The following is a 25238-nucleotide window of genomic DNA, read 5'->3' as shown; positions in this document are numbered from 1 at the left end:
AATTGAAAAGGAGGATTCAAGCCAACGCCACATGTCTCGTCAAATACCATGTCCTACATCTAGTGTGTCTACTACGCCCTTCTTGCCTTGGCAGCCTCATCCAGGCCTTGCCTAGCAGCTACGATCTTCTCAACCGTCTCATTAGTTGCGCATAATGACGCATCAAAGGGTTTGAGTGTAGAGTCTCCCATGGTCGCCAACGCGGCCAGACCTAGGTATCCATGGTAGATATCAGGTGGTCCTCCTGGGTACTTTGAAAATCCACCGATCAGATGTTGTGTCTTGCTCATGAGGAAGCGGCGCGAGGGCACCTCGTCGATGAGATCAACGTGGCCCAACATCTGCATTTTCTTAGTAATGTTCACTGACTCCATCTTGGCGTCCACTTACCTGCAGTGTTCCTCCAACCCACCAGCAGTAACACGTATCCGCGACCTTGTTACACCGTCCGTTGAAGCCCACGAACCGAGTGTTCTCGTCCAGCGTAAGCTGTCCCAGCGTGTCGGGCAGGACAAAGTTGGGATCATCCTCCTCATCTTCCTCCTTTTCAAAGTAGTCAAACTGGCGGTAGACGAGGAACTTGACCAGCAGCTCCACGTCAGCGAGGCCCTTCTCGACGGTTGCACTCCGGTGCGGGGTGGCTCCCTGCGACGGGGGGCGGTCGAGGAGGTAGAGCGCGCTCACTGCGCAGTAAGCGTATCCAGCTGCACATCCCAAGTCAGCCCACCGCCAGCCAAATATTCATCATTGGGGACGTACCGTGCGATTCAAGCTGCGAGCTCTCGGCAAGCCCGCCGTCGTACGTCTGGCTGCGTCGAATATGCCCGACCATCGCGTCTACGTCAATGTCCTCGACCCAATCCGCGTCCCCCTCCTTCACATCCCCCCTCAACATCCACCGCGTTGCCGCCGCAAGATAGCAAAGTCGCATATCCCTCCCGCCCTCGATCCGCCCGTCATCCAGCACAAGCTCCCCGAAGCTGCCATCAGCTCTCTGCAGCCTCCGCAGCCACCGCAGCGTCTTGACCCTGTCGACGCCGGCGTACGCGCTCTTTGCGCCCTCCTGTCCGTCCGCGACGATGGCGAAGATCAGCAGCGCAAAGTACGTCGCGGCAATGTTCGCCGAGCTCGCGTGCCGCGGCTTCGGGGCGCCCTTTTCAAAGTCCCAGCCGGCGCAGACGTCCTTGGGCAGGGCGTGCGTCGGGGAGCCGCAGAAGCCGCCGGCGGGGTGCTGCAGGCCCAGGACGAAGTTGCGCGCGGCGGCGCGGTCCTCTGAGGTGAGGAGGTGTTTGTCGGAGGAGGACGGGGAGAGGATGTCGAGGGCGGCGAGGATGAAGAAGGTCAGGGCGAGGCGGGTGCTGTCGGAGCTGGTGTACTGGTGCGGGAGGAAGGTCTTGTGGCAGCGTTGCCAGTATTTGATGTGGCGCTCTTTTTCGAGCGGGATCGCGGAGTCGGCTGCCATCTTATATGGTTGCGATGTACAACGAATTGAGGTTCGTGGTTGGAGATGATGGAACATTCAGCATTCCCATCCCCAAAAGTGCCACGACCAAAACGTGCCAGTCCGGGATACCGACGGCACCTACAGGACCCCGCCCCCACCCCATCTCAGCTCTCAAAGTCCCTTAGTTCCAGGCGCTAGCAGGGAAGCTGCACCACTGGAAGCCTCGCCCAGCTGCGTGCTGCGGCAGGCGAATGGGAAGCTGCGCGTCGATAAGCCTCGCAGGTGCAGGATTAGCTCGCACATCCACGTCGATAAGACACATGACGGGATGCTTGCTTGGCCGACTTTTTGTCCCACGCGCCGCCGACTGGAACCCCCTTTACCAAGCTGCTTCTTCTTCCTCCTCTCTCCGTCGCAACACTCATTCTGACCCTTAACCTGGAGGAACGACCGCCGAAAGAAAATCAGACATCATGGCGCTCATTTCGGCAAAGACCATCATCACCTCGCTCTCCCTATTCCACGTCACCCTCGCCTTCTTCTTCCTGACGAACCCGGCCACCATCGCGGACCAGGCCTTGGTTTACGTGCTGGGCGAGGCCATGGGCATGGTAAATCCCCCCGCCGTCCCCTTTCTCTGGCTATGAATGCGTTGTTTGACTGACTTGAGAAATTTGCAGCCCCATGCCCGTAGCTTCGAGAACAAGTCTCCCGCCCTGGCTTTCCTCGCCGCCGTCCTTGGGATGCTGGGAATCAGCGACCTCGTCACCCTGAGCATGCCCGAAGAGATCTGGGTCGACTTCCACTGGGGAACGCAGGGTATGTTTTTCAAAACCTTCTTACGACCACTCAGCCAGCTAACTGTACCACTCCAGCTCCCGCCCGCCTCTTCATGTCCCTCGTCTTCGTCGTCTACACCTTCGTCTTCGGCCCGTCCTCGCCCCTCTACGCCAACGCCCGCGGCGCCCGCTTCGCCCACCCCAACGCTCACGCCCACAACCCGAACTACACCCCCTCGACCTGGGGCGGCGACGGCCTCAAGAACCGCGTCTTCCTGACTTTCGCCTTTCTCGAGATGGTGAGCTGGTTCTGGGTCTGGATCACGCTTCGCGAGGAGCAGGAGGCGATTGCGAGGGAGAAGGCCAGGAAGCAGGAGGCGGCGCACCCGGGTGCGTTCTAAAGAGGCGGACGGACGTTGCCGCGGGAGGTATTGTGGAGGAATCACATGCATCAGTGGAGTTGGACGAAGGCATCACGGAAAGGGATATACCAAGCGAGCAAGCACTTGATTGTAAAGAGACGGGTAGCATGCATGACAATTCTTTTGAACTCCTTTGCTTTTTTCTGATACACTGCCGCTCTTTTATATCTATACAAGGTCGGGTATGGATCTCCAAATGTCTCATCGCTTGTACCTAGAGCAAGGAGCAAGGCTACGAAAATCTAAACGCTGCAGCGAGACTCTTCACTCCCACTGCACCATCTCCCATCCCTTGACGTTCGTCCGCCAGCTGTCGGCGACCTTTTGCGTCCACACGCTGACGTGTCCGCCGGCGACCTCGCGGATCTGCTGGGCCAACTTGTCGCCGTCCTCAGCCTCAAAGGTCCACCTCCCCAGGCGCGCGCCCAGAGAGTCGCTCTCCTTCTTCAAGAACGCCACGCGCGCCTTGCCCTCCTTCAACGCCGTGGCCGCCGCGGCCTCCAGCGTCTTCACATGCGCCATCACGTCCTTGGGAATGTTGCTCTGTCCGGAGCGGTCCCGCTCCTTCTCACGCTCGTTGAACGCCACGATGTACGACGTCGCGAGCTTCACGGCCGCGGCGGCGTCGCGGAGCACGAAGAGGCCGTGGAGGGAGCCGAGCATCAGCAGCACTTGGGACTCATCCGCCGTCCCGGCAAGGGCCTGCGCGCGGAGGACGTCCAAGCCGGATTTGACGGCGGAGGCGATGCTGGAGAGCAGCTCAGGGGGCGGCGGGGCGCGGCTGGCGGACACGGCGAGGGGGATCAGGGAGGTGAGGAGGGAGATGATGTCGTAGTACATTTCCTCCTGCTGGGTGAGGTGCGTGCCGCGGGCGTGGAGGAACCTGCTCATGGAGGTGTTGAGGCGTTGCAGGGACTCGAGGATGTAGGTCTGTTCTGCGGCGGCGGCTTGCGCGGCGTTGGTGACCTTGTACGAGGACGGGGCCTTGTAGGAGAGGACGTCGAAGAAGGACTCTGCGCTGAGGGCTAGGTGGGAGCGGATGTTCTGCATGGAGGTGAGTATGTGGACGTGGGTGATGGAGAGAGGATGCTTACCGATGGATCGGGCCCGAGGCGCAGGACGTCCCAGATTGGCCTGCTGGTCGATGCTTCCAGGTTAGGCACGGATCCGTAGTCGATGATGTCTCTTAGAACGGTCTCGTCGACAATCTCCTCTGTCCCCATGTGTTAGTGTCATGAAGCTGCAATTGAGAGGTAGATAATCCTTACCAACCGCAGGCTCGTCAAAGACGGAATCGCTGCGAACATCCAGGGCTCGCCCAGCTCTCGACTCCTCCACGTACCCCATAACGAGGGTACAGCTTCTACGCAGACGCTCAATGTAGCCGGGAATGTCGAGGATCGCAGTGTAGCTCTCCGAGTCGAAGGCATCGGCCAGTCTCCTGGGCATTCTCAGCTTCAGGGATGTCTGGTAGTGAGCCTTCAGCCCTTGCATCAGGGCCCTTCCGGGGCTGTTGGGCGGCAGGACCAGCGTCGGGGCGACGGTCGACAGGCGGTCGAAGAAGTACGGGCCGAGGGAGTCGATGATTGTGCGCTTCACGTCCGCCGTGTCCCAAACCTCTCTCGCCCGCGACGCACAGCCGAGGACGAGGTAGATGCGGACCAACACGAGGGTTAGCCTGGTGTGCTTTGGGGTTCTGGTGAGCTGGTCCTCGATGATGAGGGCCGCTTGGAGGAGGCGATCTTGTCGGCTAGTCTTGGAGAGGGAAGTGGGGTTATCGATGCCGCGCTCGTGCAGGCCGCTCAGCCTGACGAGGCAAGTGGCCGCCAGGATGGCGAGTTCTGGTATGCAGTCCAGTGTTTGGCTGATTTCGGAGGAGTTGATAAGGGAAGAGTACAGAGAAAGCGTCGGCTCCAGAAGCATCTTCAAGCAGGCGGTGCAGGATGATGGCTTATTGGAAGTAGAGCAGACTATGCACCTCCAGTCATTTGCCTTCTTCGGGTCGTCGTTGGGAACGGGGACAATCGTCTTTGACGAGGACAGGCCGAGATACTGCAGCTTGAAAGCCAGCGTTCGTATAGCTGCTGACTTGGAAGCGTCTTCAGTTTCCTTTGCCAAGCGTGGAACATACTCGTAGGCGAGCTCCTTGATCTCCTGGGGCGAAAGGCGTTCGGCGAAACCCTTGACATCTTCGAAGCAGGCGGGTGATACGGATTCAACGTCAATGTAGCGGCATAGCTGCTCAAACTCGTTGGACTTTCCATCAGAGGCCGAATTAGGCTGCGCGAATTGGAAGGCGGCTTCTACCCTAGCCAAGTAGATGTTGCGCTTGTAAATAGATCGTGTGTTTTCCTGTGCAAGGAAACGGTCGATGAGCGAGGACACCTCGGTAGAGACTCTGCGTGAGGTGTCAGCTTCGGTTCAGCACAAGCAGGTAACGATATTTCATACTCTTGCGCAGATTCTCCTATCCTGCCCGCGGCATTGAGGAACTTCTTCCACACAGCCCAGTCGCATGCCAATAGACTCAGCTGCCCCTTGTCGTCGGTCGTTGACAGGCACTCCTTGCAAAGGTCGTATACTGTCTTCCACTTCTCCTTTCGCTCAAAAACTTCAGTAGTCTGCAGGAACAGGTCCTTGCGGCCTGACTTGAGTTGGTACACGGGGTTGAGCGTAGGGCCCTTGAGCGCGGCATCCCACTCCCCATCCGATGCGTGAGCCTCCATGATGCGATAGAAAAGAAGGATCTCCTCTTCGGTCTTGATGGCTCGGTCAGGGGCGTTGCCATTCTTCTCCGCGCCACTATGCTGTGAAAAAAGTCAGTCGCTAATTGTCGCATCAGGACGGGACCATTACCTGCTCTGTAAACTGCGCCGCGCGCTGCATCTGCTTCAGGGCGAGCATGCCGTAGAGCTGCTTTTTTCCAGCCGGGCATTGGTCGCTGATCTACATTCCTGTCAGAGCTGTCGCGTATCAATGAAGAGTAGGCAAATCTTACCGCTAGCAGATGCGTGACGGCAATATTCCAGAACATGAAGCTGCGCTCCGAGGGAAATGACCTGTCTAGAATGGCTGCAATCTATTTGAGTGAATTAGATCGAGTGAGCAGCTGTCGCGAACCCTCAAGACTCACTTGTTGCGCGCTGACGAGGTCCCAGTGCAGCAGACATGACTCCAAACACCTCGTTCCGCCGTTCTTGTCCTTGGGGTTGGCCTTCACGTAACGCAGCTTCAGGGGCCCAAAGGTTTCAGAAAACTCATGGTCCTCAAGCAGTCCCTCGGACGCCCATTCCAACAACTCAAGCGAGTCGGCATCTCTCACGGCGGATGCATCCTTGACGAGCTTCTGCAGGGTGATCAGAGGCGCAGCCTTTTCAAGGGGCGACTCTAGATGGCTCTCTGCGACGATTTTCACGACCTGCGTTGGTGTTTAGCTGCGGTTTCAAGACCCATGCGGTGGGTGAGTGTGAGAGAGTCAAACCTCATAGTAGGGATCGTTAAAGGTTCGAAATCGCTTCTCTGCGAGACGGATGACGTTGGCCCATTGTCCGTCGTTGAAGGCGGTCTGCAGCTGCAGATCGACGCCGCTCTTCAGCTGAGGCCGGTTCCAGGACATGGTGATGCTTCTGATCGGATGGCGGGGCAGAATTGGCTTTGGAGGGGCACTGTGCACAGAAGGTGCAGCGGAAGCTAAGGGATGTGGGATGCAGGGTGTGATTGGTCCTTCGGGTGAATATTAAGCCGAACACCTCTTCGATGCCGGGTGGCTGCCGTGTGTCCGGGTCCGGGTCCGGGTCCGGGGAACTGTCCTGGCTGGTCCCGATCCCGATGCGCCACACTTCGGATCTTCTGATGCCCGCGCAACCACGAGACCCAGGCCGCCTTTGACACTTGGGAGTTGAATTTTGTTCCGCGTGACCATATTACTCGTACATCATCATGACTCCGTCCCATGCATGCATATTTTTTACATAGTGTACAATATCCCGTGCCTGCCAGGTCTTGAGCGGGGGATGGCCGCCATCGCAGAGCGACACCCTCGAGGTTTTCAAGGGGCACCCGGATAAAACCAAGAGTATCTATATTCACCACCACGCCCCGTTCTTCTTGCGTTCTTCCTTCTTCTTCTCGAACTTTTGTTCTGTTAGTCTCGGTCTCGGTTGACGGGAAAGGCGGTTGGATAGCACAAACCCATGCTTTTTTGCAATCCCTGTATGCTCTGAGAAGGAAGTGTCAGCATACTGGTTCACTGTAGTCAATGCAGAGCGGGGATCAGAGAAGGCCGTACTGGAAGTAGTCGCCGCACATGGAGCGGTCGCCCCCGTTGCGGTGCAAGCACCTGATGCTCTTCTGGGCAAACTCCTGGCATGGATCGAAGTATTCGCTCTTATCCTTGCTATTCCGCCAGAGTTAGCAAGCTTGCATTGGAGCATGGATTGAGCAACAGTCTTACGCATCGAACTTGCGGCTGCTCTCCTTGAAACCCTCGTCGACCTTTTCGACGACGGCCTTTGATGTGTCATCTGAGGACGACATTGTTGCAGTTGATTGGTTTTTACTCGTAAGAAACGTCGTAAATTCAATCGAATCGGGTCGGAGGGATCAGTCACAGAGCGCCGGTCGTCGTCGTTGCGCTCTTGCGTTCGCGACTTGAACTTCGGCGGCAAAAGTTGATGTTGCGATGCGACGACGTAACGATTGAGCACGGGCCTGTACTTTGATAAGATAAGACATTCATTGATAAGATAAGAGCTTTTCCAGCAAAAGAAGAAAAAAAACCATAGTTCCCCGCACGGCCAAGCGAGCGAACCCAACAGGCTGCACGGCACAGCAGCACAGGGCAGCGAGCAGCTGTGGACACAAGCCTCCTTAAGATCCGCCGCTATGATTGACGGATGCCCGCTACGGTTACAGCGCACACACGCTACAGGTTCCCCCCAAACTCGACAACGGACAACTGCAGCCGACCAACTCCCAGGTTCCCTCCAGTCCGAGGAGAACCGGATAAAGGTGCCGTCCTGGCCGATTTTGCCGGCAAATTGAGAGTTTGTCCTCAATAAAGTTTCCATCTGTCTTAACTCTACATTTAAGGTAAAAAGGGGATATCGATGTCAGATCCTCTCTTTTGCATGGTGTTTAAACGAACGCCATCCAACTCTCTTTTGACATCCTGTCTTCCATGTTTGATTACTCTGTACAAAAAAAAACACTCATTTCACTTCTGTACATGCCCCCATACACACCACGCGTGCTTGGCATCGGCAAGTCGGTGCCAAGGTCCGAACAGTGGAGAGCATCTGTATGAGAGAGACACCGTCTTCTTTTTCAGAGGCCCAATCATCGCTAATCTGGCACAATTACGATTCAAGAGCTGAGGTGCTGTCATTTGCTGACATCCCCCAGTGTCTTAGACGCAATCCCTCCCGCTGGTGTTGGTTCTTGACGACAAGAGATCGTCACTCAATCACCCACAACACTCAAACTCACTTGCATTCCAACCTGCAGGAAATAGAGCGTTTAGATGTTGCCAGCGCTTAACATCGCAGCAACGAGACCACGCCTGGCCCCCAAAGCCTTACGCAGTACCACTCGTATTCGTCAGCAGTCGGAAACCACGGGCTCCAGGCTCGCCAACCCGGTCCGCTGGAATAGGAGAGGCAAAATCCCAGCAGCAGCCACCGTCACAATTCACGTCCAACTTCCAACAATTGCATCCTATCCGCACTCTCACCGCCGCAGCGGACATGAAGCGGGCTGTGAGCGGTGGGCGCGGAGCAGAGATTGCACGCTTTTGCTGCCCGTCTTAGCAAGCATTTACACCATCGGATCGACGGATGATGGATCTGCCAGGTTCTTGCGAAATGAGGCCTTTCTATGCCACCCCCGTCACCCCGAAGCCAAGTTGGTTTTTACTCTCTGGCCCACCGTGTTAGCGAGCAAGTGCCTGCTAAAGCCTGGCCCCCTTCTTCGACATTCTCTCCCCTTTTCTAGCGTCAAATTTAGAAGAGCTTCTGCCCTTCACTCGCCCCCCACAGGCTGTGCCGCAGCTACGTATCCGTATTTCGTACGCTAGTCTCTTCGCTTGCAATCCTCCTCGGAAGGGGGCGAAGGATCAGGTCGCCTCGGTTCCTTCGACGGCCCTCTGGGGGGCGGTCAGCACTCAGACCTGACCAACGCCCAGCCTTCGTCGCAGACAAACACACAATTACTACCGTGCCGCCTCTTGGTGTTCAGCTTCTGCGGTACCGACGACAATTGGGGCGGGCTGCCAGACACTTCGCCGCACCATTCGGGTGGACTTGTCAATCTTGGGCAATTTTGGCAATGGGTGCAATCTGGATGCAACCAAGATGAAGATCATGCGACATGCGATCGTGGGACGACACCACCCCAATATCGTGTTATTGCAACGGGTACCAAGATGGCCATCGAGTCGTCCATGTTGACCGTCGTCTCCATCTCCCATCAGGGTTCTACCATCTTTAAACGGCTCGCATGGAATGAACCATAGTCGATGCGGCCTGACAACTAAGCATGCGTAAAGTAACACAAATGGGGACTTCATCAATCTCATCGACATCTTCACAGTTCGATATTGTCGGCTCAGATCAACAAGAGGCCCCCCAAGGCTCATTCGCCCGCTCGCACCCGGACAATGTGTCCGGCCCCGACGCACTTCCCGTTGCTCAATTTCGTCCTCATATTGCTGCGTTCCCCTTTTTCACCCCTCCCCTGCTGTAGACTGCTGGCGGCGGCCTTCCTGCTGGCCGCCATTGCGGAACGCATACGATTGGAGGAAAGTAAAAAGATGGTGAACACCGCAACTGAAGGGCGAAACGCGTCCCTACATATCAATGATACGCTCAAGTGAGCGTTGTTTTACAGGTTGAGACTTCTGAGACCACGAGTCTGTGATAAAGATAGACATTTGGAGTTCCAAGCCTGTCAGTCCAGTACCGAACTCCAGGGCCAAGGCTGTGATCTATCTATCTGGCTGACTGGTGATGACCACAATGTTAGCGTTGCGTCTTGCATGAACGACCTGAAACTGGGCGATTATCTGCTTCCTTTTACTCTACTTTCCCCCTCCTTGACAAGCCATTCAAGTGTTGGCAGCCAACCAGAGGAACGGGCGCACTTCATCTTGTTCCAACATGTTTCTCTCAAGCGAGCTATTCGGGATTCACCCGGGGGTCCATCCCTGCCGTCAATAACCAGGGTTTTCAATCTTCGTCCCAACTTTGAGTCGCCCATTCGGCTCCCACACATACAAACCCCGGGAAACCCATGGCCCAAGAAGGTTGTTTGGGTTAGCCGCGCCGCTGCAGGGGGCCACGGCGCGATCCACCATCACCCTGTTTATTCGTTTCATATCCGCACCCTCACTTTAATCGCAACGGCTTCATTAATGAAATCAACCACGCCCTACCCTCGGCTGCCGCCGACTAGCATGGATCTGACAGACGCCAAAGACTGGTTAGCCCACCAGATGGCCCCATCAGCCTCATCTCCTTCAAAGGGTCTTGCAGCTTGCCTGCAGCCTTGGCAGGGGAAGCGGATGAGACGACCGTCTCCATCACAGCGCTGGCGCCCTTCCTCTCTAGGGCGTCCCCATACCCTCCACGAGTCCACATTGCACTTTACTGTGAACTGGAGGCGCTGGATGTGCTGTTCGACCCTCAGGGTGTCAGGGGCCCTGGCAAGTCTGGGCACTGACGGAATCGCCAGCTCTAGCCGCGCGATGGGGAGGAGTCCAGATGTGCCCCTACACATTGGTTGCCTATGTCGACTTAGTGCGGTGAGATGGGTCTGCCACCGGAGATGGGCTTGGATGATTCGAGATTGAGAGGCAAGAGGGGGAGGGACGGTAGAGATGGGCTATGGACGTAGGAGATGTAGCCCGGAAGGGAAAGGGGATCCGTTGACTTACACACACAACCTCATCAACGCGTTATAAAAGTCTTCCATCCCACGCACGCTATCTTTCCCGTCTCTCTCTTTTCTCCATCATCACAACTGGTGTCATTCTCTCATTCCTTGTACTCAGGTCTCTCTCTTGTTGGCTGTGCCATACACTCATTTCGAACTAGACGTTCAACCACGCTCACTAAGCACAACCTCGCAAATCAACTTTCACTTCTTCACTCCAACTCTACACCTTTTTTGAGACTTTCGTCAAGAAACCAAATCAACCGTCAAGATGCGCTTCTCTTACACCGCCGCTGCTCTTGCTGCCCTCACCGGCCAGGCTGCCGCCCACGCCCGTGTCTACGCCCTCTGGTCCGACGGCGCCGAGATCCAGGTCGACGGCAAGTCCGGCCTCGAGTCCTTCATCCGCAGCCCCCCCAACAACAACCCCGTCAAGGACATCACCTCCAAGGACATTGTCTGCAACGCTGACCCCTCCGCCAAGACCGGCTTCGCCCCCGTCGAGGCTGGCAAGTCCGTCGTCTTCGAGTGGTACCACAACACCCGCGGCGACGACATCATCGACGGCTCCCACAAGGGTCCCCTCAGCACCTACATTGCCGAGTACACCGAGGGTGACGGCACTGGCGCCATCTGGACCAAGATCGCTGAGGAGAAGTACGCCAACGGCAAGTGGCCCGTCGACACCCTCATCGCCAACAAGGGCAAGTCCGGCGAGGTCACCATCCCCGCCTCCCTGAAGCCCGGCAAGTACCTCCTCCGCCACGAGATCATCGCTCTCCACGAGTCCGACACCACCTACGACACCAACTCGGCCCGTGGTGCCCAGTTCTACCCCTCTTGCGTCCAGATCGAGGTCTCTGGATCCGGCTCCGACGTTCCCCCCGAGAACTTCGACTTCCAGACCGGCTACAAGTACACCGACAGCGGCATCCACTTCAACCTCTACAACGACGACGCCTCCAGCTACAAGGCCCCCGGCCCTGAGGTCTGGACCGGCGGCGCCGGCTCCGGCTCTGGCTCTACCCCCGCCACCAGCGCTGCTCCCGCCGCCACCTCCAAGGCCGCCGCCACCTCTGCTGCTGCTGCCCCCACCACCCTGGCTACCCAGGTCAGCTCTGCTGCTCCCGCCACCTCTGCCCCGGCCGCTACCTCTGCTCCCGCTGCCACTCCCTCCAAGGCCCCTTCCACCGGCTGCAAGCGCCGCCGCGCTGCCCGCAAGGCTCGCCGCTCTGCTCACTAAGCGCTTGACGCCGATGAGGGGAGTGATGGGAGTTGTTGTTGAGAGTAATTAGAGTAAGCAGTTCTCAGAGTACCTTCGGGTCTCAAATGAGCTGTGGGAAGGAGTTTCACTTTTACACCAGACACCAGATGTGCAATCCAGGCTTACTGCGTCCTGCCCGGTGCACGGTATCCGAGTCGAGTTCACCTTTGAACTCGGTCTCAATCATTCTGCATTCCTGTACATAGTACCTTGTATAGCATTAAGCCTGCATATACCATGATTTAAGCGCTCCAATCGTGATCCCAAATGTGATTGTTCGAAATGTATGTGATGTTTGCATGACAGCGACTGTGCTTTCGTGTCAAGGCAAATATGACCAAGATGTCTTGGCAAAGGAATGCATATGACTTACTCCTTTTTCACGAAGCGAGCGAGGCTTTCGCATCTGTTGGTCGGAGCAGTCCGCCGTCGGTTGGATGTTTCCATCGGTCTTTCGCCGAATGATGCCCCCAAACGGTAATGAGCTAATTGGTCGTCTTATATTAAGTCAACAATTGCCGTCGCAGTTTGATGCTAGCTCTGACCGTGGGCCGCGTGGATGTCGCAATAAGCTCCACCTGGCTTGATATTGAGTCAAGATATAGCACATATTAATCGTGGTAGTGGACCATATTGAGCGTGCAATAGATTGTCTTGGCAAGATCATTTTCGCAACAACGTCCAAGCTTTCGTAGATCTCCCACTTCGGACGGCATACACAATGTCAGCGGGCAGAAAGACCTAAAGGCCTATGTTCGTACGGCGTAGTCTCATTTGTAGCACGAGTCATTGAAGCGCAGAAACGTTTGGATATTATTCAGTAGATATCGATACCATTCCCAATACCCGTCACCTAGGGTCATCTTGATAGGTCTGGTTCTTCCCCTGGCTCTCGATCTGAGCTTCCGGCCAACTGGACTCTCCTCCAGCAAAAGAACGCTCATCCTTAGTCTCCATCATCTCGTTCGGCAGCAACGCCGTGCTGATGACACAGCCTAGCATAACACCGCCGGCCAGATACAAAACGCCGTTGATGTTTCCGTTTTCGCCGTTTTCGCCGGGTTGCCCGTAAAGGTGCTGTGCAATGAGCGGACTTACAATACCAAACAGTCGGCCCCAGAACCCCGCAACACCGCAGGCCGTGCCACGGACTGGGGCCGGGAACGCTTCGGGGGTCCAACCGTAGAGAACAGCGTTGAACATGGACTGGAAGAAGTATTCCATTGCAAAGAGACCTTCGTTCTTGGCGCGTGTATCGACAGTTGAGAATAAAATGATCGAAATGCCCATCAAAGCGGATGAGATCACCATTGTCCACTTTCTCCCGATGGCCGGGACATGGTACATTAAAGCACCCAGCAGGACCCCAACGATTCCTGGGGCGTACGTGTAAATATACGCAGCGTATGTGGCCGATAGACTGACGTGATCTCTGCCGTTCTTCAAAGCCAGAATGCTGGGCAAGTAATGTCCTGCAGGATGGAATTAGTCTCGACTTTTACCGCAAATTTCAACATGTGCTTACCAGCTACAGTGAACCCCCAAAAGTCCATGATGTACGTCAGCCAGACCAAGACGGTCAGCCGGATCATGGGAAATCCGTCAAACAACATTTTGTATCGGCCAAGCTCAAGCTTCACCTTTTCAGGCCACTTCTTCTCCGTCTGTTTCGCACCACCGCCTAGCCCAGAAGAAGCGCTCAATGCGCTCCCAACAGAGCCGTCATTCTCATCTGACTCCAACGAATGAAACATCTCCAGCGTCAGGCCGCAACGTTTGCCGTTGACGTGAGCCATGTGCTCCAAAGTCTGGATCGCTCTGGCGTCGTGGCCACGGTAGATGAGATACTTTGGCGTTTCTTGAAACTTGAAGACGAAGAATCGGAGGACGAATACGAAAAGCGTGATGCCGCCGAGTGTGAAGAGCAGATATCGCCAGCCCATATTGTCGACCCGCGCGCAGCACTTTGTTCCGGGCGCGACGTTGTTGCATGACAGGAGCGGTCCTTCGTCGATCTGGGAAAAGTTGGGAGAGCATGAGAATACGGGGATGAAGCCGAAAGCGACGGCGCTGCAGACAATCACGCCGATCGGTTGAAATATGGACAGACAAGCCAGCAAAAAGCGCCTGTTCTGATCAATGTGTCAGAGGACCGTAAATACTCGATCTTTTGATGAGTTGACCAACCTGGGGAATGAACTCTAGAGTGATGGTAGTGTCGATTGGAATGTTGCCTCCCACCCCTACACCGACGAAAGCCGTCAATACGAGAAACGTGTTGTAGTTGTTAGATGCGCCCAGGCAGAGCCCAAATATCGATGCGATGAGGCAGGTCAAGTTGAAGGCCCATGTGCGACCTGGCAGAGGTAAGTTCAACTGCCACATGAAGGTTCCCGGGCAATCTCCAGATCAAGGACCTTTCGAGTTAGGAATGTGCCGAGATCGTCATACCGATGATATCCGCCAAGAATCCCCAAACGAATGCGCCGGCAGTCAACCCAGCGTTGAAGCTCGTCGCAATGTTCCCAGACTGGCCGTCCCCGAAACCCATCTCTTGTTGCAAAGGCTTCAGGACCAAACCGAATGCCTGCGCCCATAGCAAATCAAGCATGTATCCGAAGCCGCAGAGACCCCAGATGTACCACTGATATTTACCCATGCCCTGCGAGTCGATCTCGCGATTGATCAGCACGCATTTTTTCTCGTAGAGCGACAAGCCATCGAGGCCGCGGAGCATGGGGCTAGTTGCGCCCTGTCTGTCGACCTCACCCAGACCGTATGCTGGACCGCCTTCGAGCGGCAGCTTTGTTGTGTCGGTCGCAGGCATCGCGTCTGTCATTGCACAAAATGTGATTTTCGAGTGCAAGAAGGGGAAGACAATTTGCGACAACGGGTACATCAAGGTGATATGCGAAATGGAAGCATGCTCTCATAAGCGCAACGTAGTTAATTCTTTCTCGGCTGAGGCGTTGTGAGGCGGCTCACATGGGACGAACCGGCGCTTTCAGAGTCGTTGATGTCATGGATGGGGGGACCATGCGGGTGAGATGTATCATCATGTCATTTAGCTCCCGCAATTGGCTCCAAAGCAAAATGTGGTCGCATCCTGCATGTGAGGAAATCCAATTGCGGACGGAAAACTCATGCAAGAACACACAATCCGGTGTACGGGGATCGTCACATGGTTGGCTGTGTCTCACTTGCACCACGTGGGGTGCTGTCGCGGTGGCCGGTGATTGATGCACGGCGGGACTGTCAGACTCAGGCTAAAAAGGACGTTGTGTAGGCGCGCATCGGGTTGTGATAGGGTCGTAAGAAATGACATGACGATCTGCCGGAGCTTTTGTAGCGGGCCAAACCTCTTGGCTTGAACTGCGAGTGTTCCGTCATTGATCTTTGGTTCGGGGCTAACCGGCACCCAAACTGACGTGACGTCTGGTCTAGACCCTTATCCGGCGAATGGTCGTTGGTTATCTAATGCGCGGTCGCATTTCACAAAGTCGTAATTCGGGATATCCGAGGTTGAGATCGGAGAGCAGCGATCGGAACTTTTGTATCTGATGCCTCAGATTCACTAGGATTGTTGGGAAATTCGCGATGATGGCCGAGCAAGGATGCCTTGATCTTATAGAGTTGCCCAATCTGTGTCTCCTTTGTGAAAAGTTCAAAAGAGTACTCCAAATGAAATTATTAACCATGAGATGTCAAGGCATACATGTTAAATGCGACGACGATGCTCAAATTTCGGGGGGAGTGGCAAGTGAATGATGCCTGAAGCCAGATTGAAGAGGTTCCAAGAAGATTGCCTTGAGATCCTCGTTGAAGGTTACTTAAATAAAAGATAAAAGACACAAAGTTCAAGGAACTGTTGCCAGATCTTAATTCACCTGAGACATAGTCATTGCCTAGAATGATCGCTGTTATCAACGTTGAATGGAAAAATAATTTGTTCAACTTCACATGGAGATATTGTATTATGACAAATGGCCCTTTAACGCTGTGTTTCATATAAAGACTTACTGCATATGACTAGACAGGTCGCTCAACAAACGGACTCGATTCGCGTTTAGTAGTCCATCTCCTCTTTCTTTGTTGGAGTTTACTCCTGGGATCTACCAGCGTCTCTCTTGGCCTCTGTGAATACTAAATCTGTATCCACTGATAGCGTTGTCCTGGTATCCAAAGTCTAGCCAAAAGTCCCGACTTTCATTCCCTTGTTTAGTTCACGTCACCATCGTGGCTTAACAAGTTCATTGACCGCTGACATTAGACGAACCATGGTCTTTTGCGGTCTCTCAACTAAGAGCAAACCGTTTTAAGCCCTACGGAGCTCCTCATATGCGTTTCCGGGTCTATCAGGGGCAAAGAACCCCGCAATGGTGTCGTTGCCTAGATCACCATTCCCCTCCAAATGCGCCACGAGATCTAGACATTGGGGAGCGGCCGTTGGGGGCTGTGGCTTTCGGTGGCGCTTGGTTGTTGAATTGTTTCCCTCGCCACTGCCATACTATTTCACAGGGCTGGGTGTGGCGGAAGAGAAAGCTCTCCAAGCTGTCCGTTCTCTGCAGATCACCTCGTAGCTTGCATCTCTCGCCCAGACCATGCGGCGTAGGCTGATACACGCTCACACGCTGTACACTCACCCTCACCAGAAATGAGCCTCCTCTGGACTAAAGTGCGGCAGAATGGTAGCACACAACAGCCGCTTACGAAAAAGTTTCACGTCCATCAGTTCAGGGAACGGATAACGGTCTGTCCATTTCAAGCCTCCACCACGTGCAGTCCGTGCCTCGCCACCGGAGCTCTCCTCTGGGACGCGAACGCGAGCTCGTCGTAGAGGAGCCAAAGAACGCCTCATGTTTGAAGTTGGAGGGGTATGCAGGATGCGGAACCAAGCTAGAATCAAGGCCACAGCGATGCTCGACTTCTAGGCGAAACCTTGAGCCTCCGGAGGTCTCCTTCGAACTGAGGTGGAATCTGCCGAGCGAGAGACTGGTGGTTGATGTCGAGATAAGCTGTGGAATGTTGGCAATATGTTTCCTCGGATTCTGCACTGATTGCCGGCTGCGCAATGTTTGTGTCGCAGAAGTTTAGAGTTAGCTTCGCATTCCTAACCCGCAGATGCTGGTCGAAAAAAGCATCCCGTCGTGCCGTCGCACCGTCGCAGGTCTCGCATTCCGATCCAGGCTTATCTTCGACACATCCGCCTAGCGTGTAAGAGAGTCCTTCGTGTTCCCAGGTTTTCCCGAGTTTGCCATGAGAAAACGTGCTTCGCTGGGACCACAAGAAAGATCCACGGCCCCCAAGGGAGAGAAGAGATCGGACTTTGTTGCTTACGCGCGAAGGACGTGCTTCCATGCAGGAGCCACTGCAGCAAGCACAGACAAAGGCAACGTCAGAGCTTCACATGCAAAGCAAAGGCCTTCTTCCTCCTCTTCCCCTCCCTCAGCCCAGAGCCAAACTTTGGACGAAAATACCGTCTGGTCTAGTGCCGTTCTAGCACCCCAGCAAGCAGTCTAGCAACTCCAGCTGCTGTCCTAGCTCCTGGGTGTGTGTGCTCACCACCCTCTCCTGCGGCTCACCAGAAAGAGAACCCTGAACCCAATTCGAGGAAGAGGGACGAGAGAAGACGGGGTTCTGCCCATCTGTGCATCCATTCTCTTAGGGCTGTTGCTCGGGGACCCATACCAAGATTCCCAAGCTGCGAGAGTGCCATTTAGCCGCAGCGGGATCGACCCGGCTCTGGAACCCGTGCAGCCGGGGCGACCAATGCCCCAATGCCATCCGGTCTTTCTTCCCCCCTCCTCCAAGGTGAATGGGGAGGCAAGAGTCAATGGTTCGTGTTTGCTGCAGGGTCGTTGCTGGATGCAGGGCACGGTAAGACTGGGCCAGCTTGTGCGGGTAGGCTGCAGACTTCAGCTCTCTCCTATTCGTGGGGTTCCAGGGGTGTGAGACATCGTCTTTCCAGTCCCATTGTCTCTCGTGTGAAGAAAAAGAGACATCGACAGTTGGAAGTGCCTGCTCCAACATCGTGATCATCGGAGCTGTATCCATCATGGCAACGGGCTTTTCGGGAGTAAACAAGCCAAAGAAAATTTCCAAACAAACTTCCCAAACCATTTTCTCACCTTCCCACTACTTTTCCCAATAGGCGGCACCTAAGAACCTAAGATGGTCAAGGCACGGGGCGAATTTGGCCGAGGAATGCGCCACCACGCAAGCGCTGCGCGCCGTCGTCTGCAACAAGATTGCCCGAGCGGCGAAGAATGATAAGGGAGACCGTGGACGACGAGACATCAACAAAACAAACGCAATAGAGGTTAAAAGTGCATGTGAGATCCTCACGAAGCGTGTGAATATCCTCCACTTTTGCTGAACCCCTCCCTGGTTGCTATTATTCGATTCCTGAATTCCATTCTCGGGCTTGCTTGTTGATCATATCAGCTCTCCATCAGAAGAATTCCTTTGCCGTCAGATAAGCTGCTCTGCAAAGCTTTACATCTTTAATCCAAACACCGAAACCGTTTGCCTCCTCCTCCTCCGGGAGCTCTCCCCCCCACAACACCAGTCCGCGATGCCTTTCATCGCTTCGAAACGATCACCAACAGCCTCGCCCAGCATGCCATGGCTATCAAGATCTCCGTCCTACAACTCGCCAGCATCATCACCCCGTCTATCAAACTCAGCAAGGAGCTCACCAAGGACGTCACCGAGATCGAGCTTGTGCGGTCCGATAAAGAACTATGGCCCGTCCGTGACTTACATCCCGCCATTGATCGACGGAGCTTGCGGAACAGTCCCACTGGCACAGAAGCAGCCGTTTGCGTTGCTCCAGGATGATCTGAGGGAAATGTGGAAGATGCTGCCGGGGCTGATGACATCGCTGAGGACACACGTCGCCAACCACCGCGCACACCTGTCTCGAAGCCATCTGAAGGACATCATCGTGCAGCTCAGCTTGGCCATCGTTGAAGTGGGAATGATCACGCTCGCCGTACCGATGTTCATGATTCTTCCGGGGATTCTCTTCGCGGCATGGCTGGCGTTGTCCATGAGCTTGGTTTTGGCTCTCAGCTGGCTGATGAACGGGAGCAACATCATTGTCAACTGCGACGAGTTCGGCAACAGCACATCAGAAGCAGAGGAAGACGAGGAGAAATGGATCTTCATCGGCGGCATGGGCACAAGGTGAGTTTTTCGTGTTGGTCCTTTTGCATCACTTGAATAACACTAACACAACAATCCAGCTCTACACACCTCTCACAATGCACTCTCCCCCGCCTAGCCCGCCTCTTTGGCAAGTCCTTCAGCGGCATCCAGATGGCCACATACGGCCTCCCCTTCGACATGCTCCTCCTCGCCATCCAACGCTGCTTCCCCTTCCAGACCCAAGCCTCGCGAGCGCTCTACTCCGAACTTCGCACCGCCCTGCTCGACGCCGCCGTTACCCGAGTCGCCGTCCTCGCCCACAACAACGGCACCCTCCCCACCGCCCTCGTCCTCGCCCGCCTCTGCGCCGACATCCAGCCCGAGAAGCTCAACAAGCTCGAGATCTACACCTTCGGCGCCGCCGCCTCAGAGTTCGTCGTGCCCCTCGGCGACAGCCGCAAGTCGCGCTTCGAGGAGGCCGTCATCGACGAGCGCGGCCCGCACATCGAGCACTTCGCCTACGCCAACGACCCCTTCGCGCAGATGGGCGTTCTGCGCGCCGTCAACAAGAAGTTCGACGGCCGCTTCTGCGGCGGCGTCTACATCATCCACAACCAGATCCCCCAGCCCTCGGGCCACTGGGTGCCCGACCAGCGCCCCGTCATGCTGCTGACCGACTACCTCTCCGCCCTCTTCCCTGACCCGTCGTCCCCGTCCGCGCCCAGCAGTCTGCTTGACTACGTCATGGTCATCGACCGCGATATCGCCGAGCGACGTGAGCTCGCTGCCATGGCTAATCATGCACAGACGAAGCGGACGCGGAAGGACAACCGGCGCCTCAGCTGGACCGCTCTCGGGGCCACCGTCGGCGGGAAGAATGGCCTGCTCGACGGCGGCGTGATCGGTCTTGAGCTGGCGCGGAAGGGATGCCGTGACTGTGACGGCCACCGAGGACGCGAGGTCAGCTGGCTTCACAGGTACGTGCAGACCGGCTGGGTCGTGGAGAAGAAGGACTCGAACCCCGTCGCCGATGCGATGGGGATCCTCTGCGGTCATCAATGACTATATGAACCCCCAGCCCCTCCCTCACCCCAAGCACTCGCTAAGCAAGCGTTTTACCCCTTTTGAGTTTTTCCGTTTTTTTTTTTTTTAAAATAGGTTGCGAAGGATGTAATTTAACAACGATGGACGACTGATGCGGTTTGGACTATATTTTCTCTCTCTGTCTCTCTCTCTCTCTCATCAGCATTCGGCGTCGGTGTTCTCGGTTCGGACACTCAGGGATGAATGATGCAATGAATATGAATCGATGTATTATGAGACTAGATGGGGAACGCAAGGATCACGCTCTCTTTCACTCTCTTTCCTTTTTTTTCAACAAAACTTGTACTGTAATCCGCTTGTCAAACAACTCGCGGACGGGGGTAACTGGCGCTTTCGGGAATCAAGCATATAGAATCAAAGACATATTAGGCTAGTAAAGGTTTAATCAGACACGTACATCTCCCCAGTAATACGTCTTGATGTCGACTCCCATCCACTCGTCCTTGTACACCCCAGCAACCTCGTCCTCGGCGGCCGCGGCGCATACCAGTAGCGGCAGGAAGTGCTCGGCGCCGCCGCGCGGGTGCATGTCGTAGCTGTGGTTGAACTTGCGCCAGCCCGACAGGGCTTTTGTCCTGTCCTCCCTCTTCTCCTGGAGGACGGCGCTCGTGAGCTCCTTGTCGAACTCGCTGACCTGCTTTCTTAGTTTGGCAACCCCGCTGGGGTCTCCCATGAAGAGGGAGCGCATCTTGTAGAGGTTGTGAATGGAGGCGAAGCCGGAGCCCAGGATGGCAATGTTGGAGTCTCTCAGCGCAGACAGAGCGCGGCCCATCTTGAAGTGCTCTTCGGGATCCTCTGATTCGAGGACGGAGAGCTGGATGACGGGGACGTTGGCGGCGGGGTTGACGAGGAGCATGGGTACGAACACGCCGTGATCCCAACCTGGTACCTGTCAGCCTTCTATAATCCGATCAAAGTACATAAGCACGATGCCACATACCACGTCGTGAGTCTAGTTCTGGTGAGAGTCCCTCCTTTTCAAACGCCTGCTTCACCTCCTGAGCGATCTCTGGTGATCCGGGGGCGGGGTACTTGAGCGAGTAGGCTTCCCTGGGGAAACCGCCATAGTCGTAGTACAGGCCATGACTGGCGGCCGATGAGATGGTCGGCCTGCTTTCAGACCAGTGTGCGGTAACAACAAGAATTGCTTTGGGGGCGTCAGGGGTGTTGAGCTTGAAGATCTTGGGCACGCGGTTCTTGAGCGATGCTGTGACTGAGGCGTGTCCGGGGTCCCCAAGGATGGGCATAGGGCCTGGCGAGATGGTCAGCGACAGATACTACAGGGCTGCATACGGCCTGCATACCTCCACCGTGTGAGACGCAAACCACTGCTGCGCGTGTCATTGTGTGTGTTGACGTTGTGAACTTCTTTGCTGACTTAAGGACAGATGATGCCGAGGCAAACCTGGGGTATCGTAGGGATCTTATAAGGCGAATTGGCAAAGCCTGTGTCATTCGAACTTTATCTGATTTTATTGGGTATATTGCAACTGTGCCGAGAGAGGGATGTCTGCAACTTCAAGTAGCAGCCGCAACTGTTCAGCTGGCGTGGCATCGGCTCTCTCTGATTGGTCGCTTCTTGACACACCGGAGTCATTTGTGGCCGGGATCAGATTGGTAATACCCGCGCGGGACTACTAAGTAGTACTGCGGGACGACGATGAGTGAGAGTGTCTGAGTGAGGCCCCGGCCCGGTACCACTCGCGGCAAATGGGGCTGACTTATCACGGACCGTCTCGTCTGGTCGCATTCTTTCCAATTCGTGTAGCTACTATTTCGTAAATGCGGCTACTTGTCATGCATGCGAAAGAGGGCGTTCCGAGCGCAACACGCGCGCGCGGAAACCCACTTCCGAGCGCCGGAATCTCGGCGGCAGACTCTCGCCCGTGTGGGGTCACTGACATTACATCCATCCCGTCGGTCGCCTCCGTCTACACTAAGATGCATGGCTACTAATATCTGCTTACACGAAAACCGACACGGTGTCACGGCCGCTACCAACCGCCCGAACTCTTCCCTCAATCTCCAACGGGCTACCCTCGTACACGACAAAGTGGCGAGACTCCCTCGCCTGCGGCTCCTCGATGCCCAGAATCTTGTAGACGTTGCTGGAAACCAAGTCTAGTGCCTTCTTCTGGCTGAGCCGGCTGCCTCCGTTCTTGTACGCGATGCCCGCCAGCAAGCCCATGTCGCGAATGAGCCAATCCTCCTCCAGCCCGATCGCAGCCACGACACCTGCATCGAGCAGGGTGTCAATCGCAGTGCCGTTGGTGAGAGGCGCACCGGTGAGAGAGCGCCTCTGGTCCCAAGTGGTCGAGTAGGACTGGAACGGCGACAGAACGACACCCACACCGGCCTCGGCCAGTTCGGAGGCGACCAAATGCGACTCCGCGCCGCCGATGATCGCGACCTTGAGCTTCGGCGACGCTGAGGTCTGGCTCTTGGCTGCCAGGGCCTCCTCGACCGCAGACTTGACCCTCAGCGCCGCAACGATGGCGTCGGCGCTGTGGATCGTCAGGACCAAGGGCAGCTCTCCGTTGACGACCTTCTTGAGGTAGACGGCCTCAGAGAACGGATCTGAGCCGGTATCGTTGGAGGCCACTGCCTCCAACAGAGTGTGACGAAGCGCACCGATCGCGCCAGAGATGGAAGGGCTCTCGCCCCTCTTGGCGTCGAGTGTCAGAGTGCGATGGAGTGCGACATCCTCGGCCCAGACAGCACCCTTCTCGAGAGCATGCAGAGCACCCGTGTTGAATCCAACGCTCGTTCCGGAGTGGGTCGCCTGGCCGGCGAACTTGGGGGCGGAGATGGCCTTGGTGACGCCGTATCGGAGTGCGACATGAAGCTTCTTGTTGTCCAGCACAAGCCCGTCGAGGCCGCGGCTGAACCCAGGGCTGTTGCCATTGTCCGTGTCCCTTTCGCCGTCGATCTCATTCAAGCCAATGCTGGAGCCGAAGGCGGTAAAAGACTCGGTCACGTAGCCATTCTTCAAGTCAACAATCTTCTGCGATGATGACTTGGCAGTAGCAACCTCTTCGGCACAAGCACCGATGCACTTAATGGCGCCATTGGAGACGACGACATTGACCGACTCATCGCTGTATGTTTTCTCCTCGCCGGAAAGCCAGACATTGGCAACTCCAGTGAAAATCACATCCTTGAGGTCGGCAGTGTCATCCGCGATCTTTGCCAGCTCTGGGTCCGGAGAGATGGGGCCGGTGAGAGGCTTGTCGAGCTCGAAAGGATCAGAGAACTGCGATGCTCCGTCGATCCAGACCTGCACGGGCGCGGCTCCAACGCTGAGAGGGTCACTGTCCCACACAGCAATGTCTGCGTCAAAACCAGGCTTGATCTTGCCGATTCTCTGGCCTAGACCCAGGAGCTCGGCGGGAGCAGACGTCACACTAGCCAGGGCTGCGTGGTAAGGCAGACCGTACTTGTAGGCCTTTGCGGCCTCGAAGAGGACGTGCTGGGCGTTCAAAACCGGGTTGTCACTGACGTATACGGGGGTGAGGCCGTTCTCCCAGAGGATCTTGCCGGCATACTCAGAAGCTACATATGACTCGGACTTGTAGTACATGTTGTCGGCGAACAGCGCTGAAGCAGGCGCGCGGCCTCCCCAAGTTCGCTTCAGGATCTACGGTGGTCGTTAGTGATGTCTACGAAGCTATGGTGAGTGATTTGCGCGTACCTCAGGAACAAGGTAGGTCTGGTGGGCATGGTGGAAGGCCCGCACAGGAAACTGGAACTCGTTCGTGTGGTCAACGAACGCCTCCAAATCGGGAATCGTATAGCAATGCGTGTTGATGTGCACTTGACCGCGGAGGGCAGCGCTGAGACTCTCCCACTTCAGGTCCTGGGGCAGGTAAGAGCCCTGGGACTCAACACCAAACTTATCAGCGGCGTCACACCAGTCGTCCTGGTCGCGGACAAGCTTTGCGGCCTGCTCAAAGGCGTGGCGGAACTCCCAGCTCTCGCCAAGACGAGAAAAGGGACTGTGGCCAACCTTTCCATAGACACGCTTCGCATTCTCTCCGCAAGCCATCTTCATGTAGCGCCAGTTACGGTCGGGATCGGCCAGCATGTCCTCCGCCGAAAACTCGGTGCGGCCGTCAGGCTTGCCGACGGCGTGCTTGATAACGTACGCCTCGCCGCCGATGTTGTTGCCAGAGCCAGGCAGCACCAGCGAGGTCGTGACGCCGCCAGACTTGATGACCTGGATCTGCGGGTCGAGGGGGTTGAGGCCATCGATGGAGCGCACGTATGGCGTGATATCGTTGGACATTTCGTTGACGTCCTGGTTGCCGTTGAGCTCGGGCAGAGCTCCAACACCGGCGTGAGAGTGCATGTCGATAATGCCGCTGGTCAGCTGTCGACCCTTGGCATCCCAGATCTGGGTGTCCTTGGGCAGGGAGTCCAGCGAGATGTCGGCCTCTACCTTTTGGATCAGACCGTGGTCAATGAGAACATCGGCGGTGACCCAGGAGTAGCCCTTGCCGGCGCGGTCGTCTTCGGGGGAAGTTCCCTCAGCGGGCTCGCCCACCCAGATGGTGGCATTCCGGATGAGAGTAGGCTTTTGACCGTCGACGTATCGTGCGTTCTTCTCGCGACCGAGGCCAATTGGGTCCTGGGGCTTATGCCGGAGCTTGGCACACGTCGCGAGATCTTGCTGCAGGCGTGCAGCTGAGAGATTGCTGGATGGCTTGCTGGTAGGCAGGAAGGAGAGTTGCTTCCACTGAGCGAATGCAATAAAGCCGAGTGCCAACACAATAAGCTTCATGCTACGGCTGGGCCGCAGCCATCGCTTCGAGCGCATGTGGTGGTGATGGCGATGGGGTGCCGAACGCCGCGAGCCCGTAAATGACGGGTCATCGCTGTAAGGCGGAAGGCCGCTCTTCTCTGGATCCATGTTGACGACCATGGAGCTGTTGTTGGTCGACTGCGCTGGGATCAAGAGCTCAGGTTGCGAAGGTGGGAGAGTTGGGGTCCGAGTCAGGCTAAGTACGAAATGTTTCTCTTCGTACTGCTGCCGAGCTGTCGAGGGATGCGATGGTCCCTTGCCCGAAGCAGAAGGTGCCAAACGGGCCGGCTGGATAATCGGCCGGCGTTTCAAACCAAGAATGCAGGCATCGCCGGCGAAAAGAGAG

General features: G+C 56.0%; 9 protein-coding genes across 9 annotated transcripts; 3 read left to right on the top strand and 6 right to left on the bottom strand.

Annotated features, from left to right (window-relative positions):
• Window positions 1-71: 71 nt before the first annotated feature.
• On the bottom strand, window positions 72-1462 carry PGGT1B (Geranylgeranyl transferase type-1 subunit beta; the record flags this gene model as incomplete). The annotated part of the gene is made up of 3 exons (XM_036631898.1): window positions 72-341; window positions 391-704; window positions 760-1462. The coding sequence occupies 3 exons, from the start codon at window positions 1460-1462 to the stop codon at window positions 72-74; spliced, it is 1287 nt and encodes a 428-aa protein (XP_036501674.1).
• Window positions 1463-1917: 455 nt separating this feature from the next.
• CGCS363_v000048 (uncharacterized protein) lies at window positions 1918-2624 on the top strand (the record flags this gene model as incomplete). Its single annotated transcript, XM_036631897.1, has 3 exons — window positions 1918-2055; window positions 2125-2263; window positions 2320-2624. The coding sequence occupies 3 exons, from the start codon at window positions 1918-1920 to the stop codon at window positions 2622-2624; spliced, it is 582 nt and encodes a 193-aa protein (XP_036501673.1).
• Window positions 2625-2909: 285 nt separating this feature from the next.
• On the bottom strand, window positions 2910-6261 carry CGCS363_v000047 (uncharacterized protein; the record flags this gene model as incomplete). Its single annotated transcript, XM_036631896.1, has 8 exons — window positions 2910-3689; window positions 3740-3858; window positions 3914-5043; window positions 5097-5452; window positions 5502-5591; window positions 5644-5724; window positions 5779-6063; window positions 6127-6261. 8 exons carry the CDS (start codon window positions 6259-6261, stop codon window positions 2910-2912), a joined length of 2976 nt encoding a protein of 991 aa, XP_036501680.1.
• A 469-nt stretch (window positions 6262-6730) lies between these two features.
• CGCS363_v000046 (Cytochrome c oxidase-assembly factor cox-23) lies at window positions 6731-7181 on the bottom strand (the record flags this gene model as incomplete). The annotated part of the gene is made up of 4 exons (XM_036631895.1): window positions 6731-6778; window positions 6837-6864; window positions 6934-7041; window positions 7099-7181. 4 exons carry the CDS (start codon window positions 7179-7181, stop codon window positions 6731-6733), a joined length of 267 nt encoding a protein of 88 aa, XP_036501679.1.
• Window positions 7182-10845: 3664 nt separating this feature from the next.
• Window positions 10846-11817, top strand: eglD-15 (putative endo-beta-1,4-glucanase D; the record flags this gene model as incomplete). Its single annotated transcript, XM_036631894.1, has 1 exon — window positions 10846-11817. The coding sequence occupies one exon, from the start codon at window positions 10846-10848 to the stop codon at window positions 11815-11817; it is 972 nt and encodes a 323-aa protein (XP_036501682.1).
• An 870-nt stretch (window positions 11818-12687) lies between these two features.
• On the bottom strand, window positions 12688-14665 carry CGCS363_v000044 (putative MFS-type transporter; the record flags this gene model as incomplete). The annotated part of the gene is made up of 4 exons (XM_036631893.1): window positions 12688-13310; window positions 13364-13970; window positions 14026-14195; window positions 14290-14665. The coding sequence occupies 4 exons, from the start codon at window positions 14663-14665 to the stop codon at window positions 12688-12690; spliced, it is 1776 nt and encodes a 591-aa protein (XP_036501681.1).
• A 3797-nt stretch (window positions 14666-18462) lies between these two features.
• CGCS363_v000043 (uncharacterized protein) lies at window positions 18463-20049 on the top strand (the record flags this gene model as incomplete). The annotated part of the gene is made up of 3 exons (XM_036631892.1): window positions 18463-18588; window positions 18650-19026; window positions 19086-20049. 3 exons carry the CDS (start codon window positions 18463-18465, stop codon window positions 20047-20049), a joined length of 1467 nt encoding a protein of 488 aa, XP_036501676.1.
• Window positions 20050-20476: 427 nt separating this feature from the next.
• Window positions 20477-21435, bottom strand: LIGB-0 (Extradiol ring-cleavage dioxygenase; the record flags this gene model as incomplete). The annotated part of the gene is made up of 3 exons (XM_036631891.1): window positions 20477-20973; window positions 21032-21343; window positions 21396-21435. 3 exons carry the CDS (start codon window positions 21433-21435, stop codon window positions 20477-20479), a joined length of 849 nt encoding a protein of 282 aa, XP_036501675.1.
• A 619-nt stretch (window positions 21436-22054) lies between these two features.
• On the bottom strand, window positions 22055-25000 carry CGCS363_v000041 (uncharacterized protein; the record flags this gene model as incomplete). The annotated part of the gene is made up of 2 exons (XM_036631890.1): window positions 22055-23728; window positions 23783-25000. The coding sequence occupies 2 exons, from the start codon at window positions 24998-25000 to the stop codon at window positions 22055-22057; spliced, it is 2892 nt and encodes a 963-aa protein (XP_036501678.1).
• Window positions 25001-25238: the final 238 nt, after the last annotated feature.

Source organism: Colletotrichum siamense (genome assembly GCF_013390195.1).
Source record: "Colletotrichum siamense strain Cg363 chromosome Unknown KSG_Cg363_contig01, whole genome shotgun sequence".
Classification (NCBI taxonomy): Eukaryota; Fungi; Ascomycota; class Sordariomycetes; order Glomerellales; family Glomerellaceae; genus Colletotrichum; species Colletotrichum siamense.
Note: the sequence above shows the minus strand (reverse complement) of the source record. Positions and strands in the feature narration are given on the sequence as shown.